This window comes from Pelodiscus sinensis, chromosome 16 (genome assembly GCF_049634645.1).
Source record: "Pelodiscus sinensis isolate JC-2024 chromosome 16, ASM4963464v1, whole genome shotgun sequence".
Taxonomy (NCBI): Eukaryota; Metazoa; Chordata; order Testudines; family Trionychidae; genus Pelodiscus; species Pelodiscus sinensis.
In genome coordinates this window covers 3,573,078-3,585,449 of record NC_134726.1, presented here as the reverse complement: position 1 = coordinate 3,585,449, position 12,372 = coordinate 3,573,078, and the positions used below count along the sequence as shown (strand labels likewise).

Here is a 12,372-nt window from a genome sequence, read left to right as displayed (position 1 = left end):
AATATTGACTGGTAAGCCAGAAAACAGAACTACACTTCCACAACAAGTGTGGACTATTTAGGATTAAAGAACTTCAAAAGTTTAACATTTAAAAGGTTAAAAAAAGTAATCAGAGCTACTTACAATATTAATGTCAGTATTTTAAATTTTAAAAAGATAATATATAAGTTAAACTTCTAAACATGCTCTTCTGTAAGTACAAATATGCCAGCAAGCACCATATTTATATTCATATTTCCTGTAATACTGCAATAAAATTTACAAGTAAACAAAAACAATCCAATCTGATTTGCAATTAGTGACAAAGTTCTCACTTGGGAATGATTCACATTAAACTAACACAGTTTCCAGTAAACTACCATTTAAAGCATATTTCTACTCTGAAACAAACTCAATAAAGGTCATTTCTGGTTTACTATCTGAAATCCAAATTAAGTGTGCTCACTTTACAAGTAAAAATATCGATTGTGAAAGCTGGCAGTTAGCAAATCTATCTAGACTTAATCAGCATGGTTTATTCTCTGTCATGCATCACTTCTAATAAATACTATGCAAACTAAACTTAGACACACCTCTGCAAACTATCACATTCAGATTACATTCTTGCTGTCTTCAGCAGGTACGCACAAGCATAACTGGAATTCAATGAACAATTTGTTGCACAGCTCACTGTCTCTCAGCAGTGCTGGCTCCTAAAAGAGTAGCAGGCAAAAAACAAAAAAAAACAAAAACACCACACCACACCACCACACAAAAGCCAAAATAAAAAACAAAAACAAAACAAAAAAATCATTTGCCTCTACAAATCTTACCTGACCTTTCAGAGTAGAACTTCACTTTAAAGTGTTTTAGCTCTATTACAAAATCACCCAATCAATTCTGATGTTTTATGTTGAAAGTCTGTGTAAATATAACACAAAAATACTTCCCCGCTGTGATAAAATGTCCCAATTTGACTTTCACCCCAATGAATAAAAATTAAAGACTGTCGTGTCTTCAGTTACTTTCCGCAGAGGGCTGCAGAGTTGTGGCCAGACTAGAACTCTATTAATTAGACTGTTCCATGAAGCTGAGAAAAGGTATCTAGCCATGATAGGAACATACAGAAGATCTAGGAAACAAGAATTACTGTAAGCTGCTTCTAGTAAGCAGAAATCAGCAAGTGTCATTAGGTTCAAATCTCTCACTCAGAAAGATACCATTTAATTTTGAAATCTGCTTAAACAGGGAACATAGTATATTTCTGCATCAATGAGTTCTATACAGTACACTAAAGACACCAAAGGCAAACACCATAATTACATTTTCAATGAAAATGTTAGAAAATAAGAGGAAATCAGAGGCTTCTTGAACTTCAGAAAAATCATTCTTACATTGCTCCAGTTTGTTTAAGATTCACGTAAGTCAAAACATCACCAGCTGAACAATTACATGCAGTTATGTTACATATTTTCATACACAAATACTGATAGTGTATCATCATCTACATCTTCTTCACCAAAAAGTCTACAAAGGAAGCAAATGAATTCTATTTCTGCCTCTCTGTACACCAGTTTAAAAGAGTGGACTGTTTCTCCCTCTTTGCTTGACACTAAACACATAATTTTGGTACATTCTAAGGTTGCTCTCCCGCTCACAGCATCCTTCAGTCCATGCTTCGAAATTCTTTTCCTACTACAATATGCACTTAAGAAAAACAATATTAAAATCCAATTAAACTGAATTTCTGCATCAGTGTGAACTGATATACATCAATGATCAACATAAACATGATTTAAGTTAGAAAGCAGGAAATCTGGATTTCAAACATTGATTTTAGTCTCCTTTAGCATAAAAACTAAGTTATATTTCTAAAGGTTCACTTTCATCAGCTGCTATAACCAATGAAACACATTGATCTGCAACTAAAAACCAATGTTTTTCACCATGTTTGGTACCTTTTGGCTAACCAAGAGGCTGCAGCATATCTGTACACATTTAAGAAATGTTATCGCTCAGCCACTCGTTTATTCAGATTCTGAATTCAAAAAAAATATTAAAAATATATTAAATATGGCAAGATTCTTTTAAAAATTCTGATACGGTGTCAAGCTCATATGGACAAAAAAGTTTGGAATTAATTATGCACAGAACCTAAATAAAGCTACCTTAAATATCTTGGATATTAGGGATGTTAAAATCATTTAATATGCTAACAGTGTAACCACTAAAATCTTTGCGGTTACACATGCTATGGGCTCTGCTTTACATTGTAGAGCCTGCAGCAAAGCCTCCTCCCAGGAGTGGAGCCAGCAGTTCTTGCTTGCCTGGCTCCTGGGGAGGAGGCTTCGCTGCCCTGCTACAGCAAAGCTGCCTCCCCAGGAACTGGCTGAGTTTAACCAAAACCATTAGCTGATAAGCAAAGCTTGTTTTCATAATTTAAAAAACCTTATATAGCCAATCAGGATGTTAATTGTAACCGTTTAATTGGCTATAAGGTTTTTTAAAATTATGAAAACAAGCTTTGCATTTCAAACTGACTTATTAAGCAAAGCAAGCATTAACTGTAAATAGTGGCAAAATGAGGGACTGGTTGGGTCATTACAGGCCAGATTTTCATAGGCATTTTGGTGCCTAAATATCTTTGAAAAATCTGGCTCTGTGTCCTTTGTGTTCTTAGAATAGGTTGCTATCCTGCAGCCCCGATTTTTAATCACAGATTTGAAGAGTAAAGAAGATTTTTCAACTAATCACTGTCTCAACTTTGAACGAAACTAGTCCAAATGCAGAAAGTATTCATTGCACCTGTAAGCTAAACTGAAACTACAGTAAAAGCTTATATGCACAACAGAAACTGAAAGTATTTACATTTGGAAAAAAACGTGCACAAACACCACTTCCCCCCACCATAAAGACCAAAATAATATATACTTAAGGCAGTATATGACATTGTGACATTTATGAAGTCTGAGATGACTTCAAGCTAAAGAGATCTTTTCTCGTTTCTTTTCCATATAGTTAAAATTCAGCTTTTTTTAACTCATTAAAATATTAAGCGGGCTCACTGATGCAACAAAATTTATATACATGATTTTAATAAAAAGTATACCAAGTTTAAGTCTTAATACAGGCTCTAGATTTGAAATTTAATTTTCAACAGGTTTTTTTTCCCCAACAACTGTATTTCATTTAAATTACATCATTTTAAAATTTAAATATAACACTGATTTTTATCCACCTGGATACATCATGACTAAGAGTGCCTCATTTTAAAGGAGGATATTGATATAATAGGCATCATGGAAACTTGGTGGGCACTCAACTACTAAATGCCCCTGATAGTGGAGGTGGGTCCCGTCCCTCTGTACAATGGTCAGGAAATGTGAAAAATTTTAAAAAACAAAAAGAACAATTACTGCTTCTGCTAACCACTTAACACCAAGAACGAAGGGGCTATTGCTCACTCCATTTGTGGCCCAAGACGGTCAAGAAAGAACTGAGGGCAGTTCGCCCACATAATCTAAATAGCCTTGAGGCAGAACGCAAGGGAGAACGCATGTATAGTCTGAATGGACACATACCTAAATTTTCTGATTAGAAGTGCAGATACACCTACAGCAGAGCACCCCTATGGATACTACTCAAAGAGCACCACTAGTTACCCTAAGTCATATCATGACAACTAGGACAAGATCGTTCCTTGCATTACATTTTACAGGTTGGACCTCTCTCATCCAGCACCCTCAGGACCTGACCTGTCCTATACAAGGGGATTTGCCGGACCAGAGGAGGTCCCAGCAGCAGAGAGGGTCAGCAACTCAGCCAGGAGCCCCATGTTGGGGAAGGGAGGGCACAGAGAATCAGCAGGGAGTACCAGACCCTGCAGCTAGACAGTAGCAAGGGGCCGGCAGCAGCAGACACACAGCTCCGGCCCCAGCTGCAGAGTTCAGAGACCAGCAGTGGCAGCCACGGAGCTCCAGCCCCAGCTGTGGATTTTGGGGGCAGTGGCCACTGCAGCCCCAGCTGGGGATCTTGGCGGCAGCAGCTGAATTGCCAGCCATTCCTGCCTCACAGCTCATCCTCCCTATAAAAGCTGGGCTCTCTGGTCCAGGAACATCCGTGGTCCTGCCAGACCATAGATGTTGCCGGACCAGAGTGTCCCAGTTAAGGGAGGCAGGTACAACTTGTAGTGCCTTGTTTGGTCTTGTTTTAATGCGGTCCAAGTGATAACATGTTCCAGCCGCAGCCCTGTCTCCCCCCACCTAGCAGTTCTCAGTATGAACAAATTTTTCATGATGTTCAACACAATAGTTCTAGTTCCGTGGTCGCCAACCGGTAGATCGTGATCTACCGGTAGATCTCAGGGGCTCCAAGAGTAGCTCTTGAGCCCTCTCTGAACTGCGCGCCTGCACAGTGCATTTACATTAGATTTCCTCATGTAATGTAGGCGGGGCTTCAAGGAAGGGGCAGGGCAGTAGATCTTTGCCTGTTCTGAGACTTAAAAAGTGATCTTGGGTGTAAAAAGGTTGGAGACCACTGCTCTAGTTATATCTAAAAACGTCCTTTTGGTGCAGACACATTTCCAGTATGTTGACGGATAGGTGTTAAACTGTTAGCCATGCACTGCACAACTTACTTATACTTGCCCCACGTAAGTAAACCCCTTTGCATCTGTCTAGGCATTTTTGTTACTCTTCTCCAATATCCTTTTAACTTGTCTGTATCTTCCTTGGACTGAATAGCCAAGGAGCAAGAAGAGCCTGAAAAAAAAAGTTACTTTCTCAAGTGGAAGTCTGTTGTCAGATCACTCACCATATGCCATTCTAGTCCCTACTCAAAAGCAAGCTTTAGCCTCCAAGACCTTAGGAGAATCCAGGACACATTAATCTGGATGGATATGACATGTGTGATCCCAAGTGTACAATGATGTAGCTCAATCCAACTCCCACTTCCCTTTAAAACAAGATTCATCTTCAAAACAGCGTATAGAGACACTTTCTATCTTTCTTAAATGTCTGTTTCCCCATCACTGAGGGAAAAGCCACAGGAAAAACACAAAATTAAAATAGTCCCAACAATTTGGGATGAACTACAGTGACTGACACTAGAAAGGTAAAAGGTTAAAGTGACAGTTACCACTTCCATTTAATTGGTGAACGAGTTAAACAAAGTTTAACCAGTTAACCAATTAAAAAGGATTTTACATCACTACCTGACACCAATGAGAAGAAAAGTGGAAGGAGAGGTGGCCAGAGTAATCCTGGAAGGCCCTCAAAACTAAATGGTAATGACGGCAGGTACTCTTTACGAAGGTAAAGCTAAGATACAAGAAAACAGCTATTTACGGTAATTGCTCTTCGAGATGTGTTGTGCATGTATACATTCTATTGTAGGTTTATTCACCCCCAAAACTTTTGCCAGCAGTCGCATTAGGAGACACACACACCCATGCCCTCCTACAGTGAGCTGAGACATTCAAGGGCATGGTTGCTGCCTTTCTTTCTCTTTCTTTTCAGAGCCATCTAATACCTGAACTAGGGGGATGCGTGGGACCATTTATAATGTACGTATGCCCAGCAATCAAGAACAGTAGCAGCTACGGAACAGGGAAGAAACTATTTTCAATCTTTCACATGATTGTGCACATACGCATTCCAGCAAGGGTGACTCATCAGCTGTTACCTTACAGGTGGCAAAACTTTGGATTACACAAAGCAAAACTATAGCATTGATTTGCCAAAACTGGCACTGCCCTGGAAAGCTTGAGTGATGACCGGGTTTGGAGAAGGGCTGTACCAATGGCCATACTGCTGCTGCCTTGCAAATGTCCACAACAGTATGTTACTCAAGAAGTCTGATAAAGTGCAATGAGCCCTTGTGAATGGGTCATTATTATAAAAAGGAGGAACAACATTTGCAAGATTGCAACAACTTGAAAAAAGTCAGAAATGCCACCACATACACGCTGGGCTGTACACAGTTCCCCATTATTCTTTCAACCTAGAGCAGTACCATGTACTGCTAGTGCATATCCCCTACTGTGAATCAAAAATACTTTCTGTGACCAGGATGGATGGCCACATAAAAGTATATGTCCTTAAGACTGAAGGCAGCATATCAATCATCACTAGAGAAAGGATAACAGATGCAAGTTTAACCACTTTGAACTTGATTTTCTTGATATGTTCAGCTTTCTTATACCTGGGGGGGGCCAAACAATCTCCCTTTTGGAGAATCAGGAAGTAGTAGCTGGAAAAAACCCTTTCCCTCTGTCTTGAATCAATTCTGCTATTGCTCTCTGATTATAAAGAGATATTAACACAGCCTTGTGAAATGAGTTCCAGAAGAGGGTTGGGAAATGGGATTTGGGAAGGGGACAGAGGTGACCAGAGTAAGATTTCCATCCTGCATGATGTGAAAATCCCAAGTGTCCAAAGGGCTTTCCATCCTTGTCACTGTAGCAGTTAATCTCTACACAAATCACATCTCAATGCTTAGGTCCAGAGACTGACAATGATGCTACGAATTAGCCACGGGCATTTTTAGTAAAAGTCATACACAAACAAACATTCATGGCGTGTGACCTGTCCATGACCTATATTAAAAATTACTTGCAATTAAATCAGGTGGGAGGTGCTGCAGGGGGTGAACGAGTGCTGGCAGGTAGGACTGGCCTGGGACCAGCTGCTGGGCACCACCACAGCAGCAGCTGTTGTGGCTGTCCCCAGGGCTGCTCCAGTAGTGGGTGCTGTGGTGGTCTCAGGGGCCACATGAAAAGCTGGCCCCAGAGTCAGCTGATGGAGCAGCTCCGTCAGCCACACTGGCCCCTGCGAAAGTCACAGAGGCTGCAGAAAGTCACAGAATCTGTGACAGAAATGGAGCCCTAACAATAAGCATGCTCAGCTTTACATCATAGTGCCAATCTGTTTAGGCTTCCAAGCTTACCTTCCTTAAAAGAAAATCCCTTAGAAAAGGACTTGTATTGTCTTTTTAAAAACCGAACAAAGCCATGCCGTGAGGAAGCCTTACAATGACAACGTCTGGGTCAATTTGAAAATTAAGAGCCACGTGTCCCTTTTCGTTTTTTTTTTTTAAACGGGATTACTTTTCATAATTATTTCTGTCACTAATTAATTGCCTTTTTGGAGGAAATGCTTCAGTCTGCTTTGGAATTAGCCACTTTTTCCATCCGCACCTCAATCACCTTCCTCTGAGGATCCGGAGTGTGGCGTATCCTTGTCTTTGATCTCCACCTTCCTACTCTGTCTCTGCACAGGATGGAATTAGCATATATAGGAGTCGAACAAATCATCCCTCAATGGGGAAGGGAAGAATGTGTGCCCCAACTTCTGTCAGTAACAAACCAGCACATTTGGCACACTGCAGCCAAGAGTGACACTAAAATGGTCCCCAACCCTCAGGCAGGATCCAGGAAAATTCCTTACTGAAAAGCTCTGCACTTCCAGGTGTTGAATGAGTGAAGTGGCTGGTAGACTAGATTTCGAACAGACATAAGTCTTCCCCTGTCAGGTTTAGCCTACTGGCCTATATAAAATGAACTCTGTCTTCAGAACAGTACCGAAGGGGTATGTATCCATATCACCAAACTTCTCAATGCAATCTTATTTGCAATTTCATCAAAAGTATAAAGAACTGAATGGGAAAGGAAATTGAACCCATGTCTTTTTTAGTGTTCAGTGGCTAAATAAGATTTCAGTCTCCAGTACTAGCACGACTTTTACATTTTCACAATATCCCCAGCTATACCTACAGCAAAAATGGAGTCTTGAGATGTTAGGATGAAAGGAGGCTCTCACAATGGCAGTTTTGATTAACCTGTGAAACATGACTTTTCCTCCCACCACCAGCAGGAGATTTGTGATTGATCAGATCAATGAATTCAATAAATACAAAACCTCTAACTCTGTTCTTCAGATGAAGAGGGGGTGAGAAGAGGAAGCCCTGAATGGATGACTTGCCACTCGTCTCTGACAGTCACATAGCCCTCACAAAAACTGTCACTACAATTCTGCTAACTGGGTATCTTTAAGTAAAGAAGCCAAAGACTCCAATGGGAGCTCTTGGCATGGCAGTTTGGAGAAGCCTGCATTGCCTCAGCCTGTTCTGTAATGCTTCTGTAAATAGCTATCTTCAAGCCTGTCAGTCAACCACTTTTTATCAGCACTTTTTCTGGTTGCTAGAATAAGGCATATAGAAATGGTCAGCAAGCCGCTTTCTTTTTTGGACCACTAAATTCTTCTCTTCCAATAACTTTCTAGAAACATTTTGTCCTAGATTTAGCCTTCCTCAAAAAGATTCTAAACAAACATTCATTTATGATTCTACAATGAAAAGCACTGCTTTTACGGTCTCATTTTTAGGACAAGTGCCAGCACAAGTGATAATTGCAAACTTTACGAAGCATAGTTTCCCCTCTTATTTTTCTTACTACACAATAAGCTATCAGCGAATCAGAATCTTTTTTAAACAGTGAAACATTTTTATGTTTAAAAAGACTTGATATATAGAATTTATAGTCTTAGACTAATTTTAGATGGAAACTTCAAAAGCCAACTTTTTAAAAAAGTACCTATGTTACTTTAAGCATGAAACCTTTAAAAGTTTACATTATAAATAAATGAATTATACAGGACCAAAGTTTCCTCTTCTGCTTAGAAATAGGATCTGTCTGGGCTCTTTAGAACAGTTAAATTACACTCATCCCTATAAAAAGTCTAGCATCTTACACAAACTAGAGATATCTAACAAAAACTGAAAAAACAAATACTTTCAAGGCATCTGAATTCCTATCAGTCACTAAAATCAGTTTCTCAGATGCCCCGGGGGGGGGGGGGGAAACGGACCCATGCGTCTAGACAAAGAAAATATATAAAGTTATATGTACATACTTTTGTCATTGCTCCTGTCTGTGCTGCATTCAGGCCTGTGTGACCAGCCATCTGTGGTGATACTTGGGTTAAAGTCTCTGCCAGCACACTGCCAGCGTTCCCTTGCATGGAAGGAGCCGAATATTGCATTCCTGCTCCCCTTCCTCTTCCAGCTGCCCCAAGAGATCCATTCATTACCTGTCCTTGTCCTTGCTGAGGCTGATTCATTAAATTGTGTCCAGAGTTACTGTTGAGAAGGCCCTGGTGGGTCTGACTGAAATTAGCATTCATACATATCCCAGGTCCAGTCTGTGATGTTGCAGGGCTGCTTGTCACCATCCCCACTTGTTTTTGTGCTTGAGAGTTCAGTGCTTGCGATGCAGGGGTGGTAGGTCCGGAGGTGCTGGCTGCCTGCTTTGCCAGGCCTGAAGCAGAAGAGTCTCCCTGGTTCAAAGGGCTCTTACCCATAGCACCCAGATTACTGATATTTGCACTGTTCGGCTGCCCTTGGACTTGACTACCAACTCCTTGCTGGACAGGGCTATTGGAGTTCACATTTCCAATTCCAGGATTTAAAGAAGAGCTACTGCCTCCCCTCAGAAGTTCAGAAAGTTGTTTGTGTTTGGAAGCTGCATCTGGAACAAGATTCCCACTGCTGTTTAAGAGGCTTAACTCTCCATTGGGGATCAGCTCATCAGGAAGATCATTTTCCAGGTCAAACAGAGATCCAAAATCTATAAGTTAAACAGAAATTGATGTAAGACACCAAATTCACTGAACAGGCCAAGTGACTTACAGTCTATTTGTCCATAATACTGTATTTTAACTAGATAAGACACATTATTTGTTAACACAAATCCAAGAGTATATGCATTGTTTTACTAGAATATTATACATTAATGTCCACCAGTATCTCCATAGGGAAAGAGGGACTGCAGATGCACCAGAAAATATTGGAAGTGCATCTGTCCTGAAATGTATGCTAAGTGACAAACTCTGTAAGGCAGATTCAGTGAAAGTACTCCCCACTAAACGTACACATTTGTTTTAAGTTTTGGGGTGTTTTTTAAATATCAGTTATGACTTCATTACAGCATCACGTGAAAAAAATAGGTTTAACAAGGTTAGCTTCCTCAAACAATTACAAATTCAGGAAATTGCTCATCCTCTAAAAGTCTTCTCCTTATTCAAGTCTCCTTAGTAAGGAAAACACTTCCTAATACACCTGTTTGCACCCCAGCCCCCAAATCAACATCATGACTGCGTCTAGATTGCCAAGTTTTTCCGCAAAAGCAATTGCTTTTGCGGAAAAACTTGCCAGCTGTCTACACTGGCCACTTGAATTTGCGCAAGAACACTGATGATCTAATGTAAGATTGTCAGTGTTCTTGCGCAAATACTATGATGCTCCCACTCGGGAAAAAGCCCTCTTGCGCAAATGCTTTTGCGTAAAAGGGCCAGTGTAGACAGGTAAAAACTGTTTTGCACAAAAAGGCCCTGATGGCAAAAATGGCGATCGGGGCTTTCTTGCGCAAAAGCATCCGTGCCAACCTAGACGCTCTTTTCCACAAATGCTTTTAACCGAAAAACTTTTCCGTTAAAAGCATTTGCGGAAAATCATGCCAGTCTAGACGCAGCCATAGTGTCACTTCTACAATGAGGCCAGTACAGTATAGCAGAATAGAAAAGCTGTTCCATATCAAAAGTTCTAAGCACAGCACTGTCCTACAAGAGGGTTCTCTGATTAAGAGCTCAAATTCATGAACACTATATCCTAACAAAGCTAAATTAGGGCCTTTTCAAAATGTCCACAAGAACATTTTTCTGTATCAAATAACTGTGTGTGAAGGATAAATCATGCCAAAACATTATACAGAAGAACTACATTATTTTCTTCACAAGAGTATTTTCAGAGTTAACATGGTAATACCTTCAAAAATACCCTCTAAATCAGGTTTCTATTTAAATGACCATAAGAACATTCCTCCTGATAGTGCCCATGTTACAGAAAGTAATGATAAATGGGGATGACACCTCTCTCTAAAGTCAAACTAAACCTTTTCCACCTTGCTTTAAGAGTCATTTCACAATTGGAAAAGGGCTTTCGTTGTTCAGCCATTTCATTTTTAATACTAAACTACAGGGTTTTTTTAAATTACTAAACCAACATAATTAATGTACTGATTAGAGCATTCTGACTTAATGAACCATTTACTTCATATCTGTCCAACATTACTAAGAGCCAAAAGGTACATACAATTATAGGGAAATACCTTTTGAAATGACAAAAGTATATCGACTTATTATTGAAATGCCTATACACCGTTAAAATAACTTTTGATGTGTATACACTTTATAATACTAGCTCCATAAAAACACATCTAAGCCAATAAGCATATTTACACACAAAAGAGTTCATTATGCAATAATTAAAGATTGTTATACAACTGACATAAGCCAAAAAGTGGAAAAAGACAAAAAATGATTAATATGCACCCTCTATTCCCTCACTGTCTTTACCACTACTACACACTACAACCTTAACTCAGCTCTCCTTACCTAGATTGTCACCTGCCAGTCTGCACACTCTTCTACAAAAAAATGGCCTCTTCCCCATACTATTAGTTGTGAATGTTAACAGTCAGGTTTTAATTAAATGAAACATTTTAGCACAGGTCATATGTATCTATGAGGTCAGCAGTTTGTCCTCAAGAGAGAGGTACATACTTCATATTTTAGAACAGTGGTTTTTAAAAACTGGCTTTTCACAAAGACCGGCTCCCGCCTGCCGCCCCTGTCCACGGGGGGCCTGAGCTACCCATATGCACAGAGGCTGTTCCATGGGATGCTAGAAGGGGACAATAATTATAGCGCTTACCTTCAATGCTACTTCAATTCCCAAGCAGCTAAGCTAAATTGCTGATTGTTTTCACTGCTGCTATTCAGAACCTCATTCACAATAGCAAAATTGATAAGACTCTAGTCAACTTGATTTTGCTGACACTCTGAACAGCTATCAATGTAATAATGGTCATGCAGGGTTAGACCAATGGTCTATACACCCCAGCGTCCTATCCTCCACCAGCACTTTGGAAGAAATGAACAGACCAGAGCTATTAGCAAATGATGCATCTCCTGTCACTCAGAGGTTTAGGGACACCAAGAGAATGAGATTGCATGTCTGACCATCTTGGCTAACTGCCACTGGTGGACCTATCCTCCATCAACTTACCCAATTCTTTTTGAATCCTATTATATTTTGGGGAATCATAAAATTACCTAACATGGGTTGCATAGGTTGACTGTATTGTGTGAAGCATTTCCTTTCGTTTTTTTAAACTTGCTGCCTGTTAATTTCATTGGGTGACTCCTGATTAATGTGACAATGAAAATAACACTTCCTCAATCACTGTTTCCATACCATTCATGATTTTTAGCGTTCTATTGTAACTCCCCTCCTAATAGCCTCATTTCTAAGCTGAATAGTAAATCTTTTTAATCTCTC

The 12,372-nt window shown here is 39.9% G+C and overlaps 1 protein-coding gene across 3 annotated transcripts in view; it reads right to left on the bottom strand.

The window, feature by feature from the left end:
* The window catches only part of CREBBP (CREB binding lysine acetyltransferase), a 178,688-nt gene that overhangs the window by 109,584 nt on the left and 56,732 nt on the right, over positions 1–12,372 (bottom strand). For all 3 annotated transcript variants that reach the window (XM_075899108.1, XM_006130608.3, XM_075899107.1), the window contains one exon: positions 8,889–9,601. In XM_075899108.1, coding sequence (XP_075755223.1) covers positions 8,889–9,335 — 447 coding nt within the window. In that variant the 5' untranslated portion in view covers positions 9,336–9,601. The remainder of the gene's footprint in view (positions 1–8,888; positions 9,602–12,372) is intronic.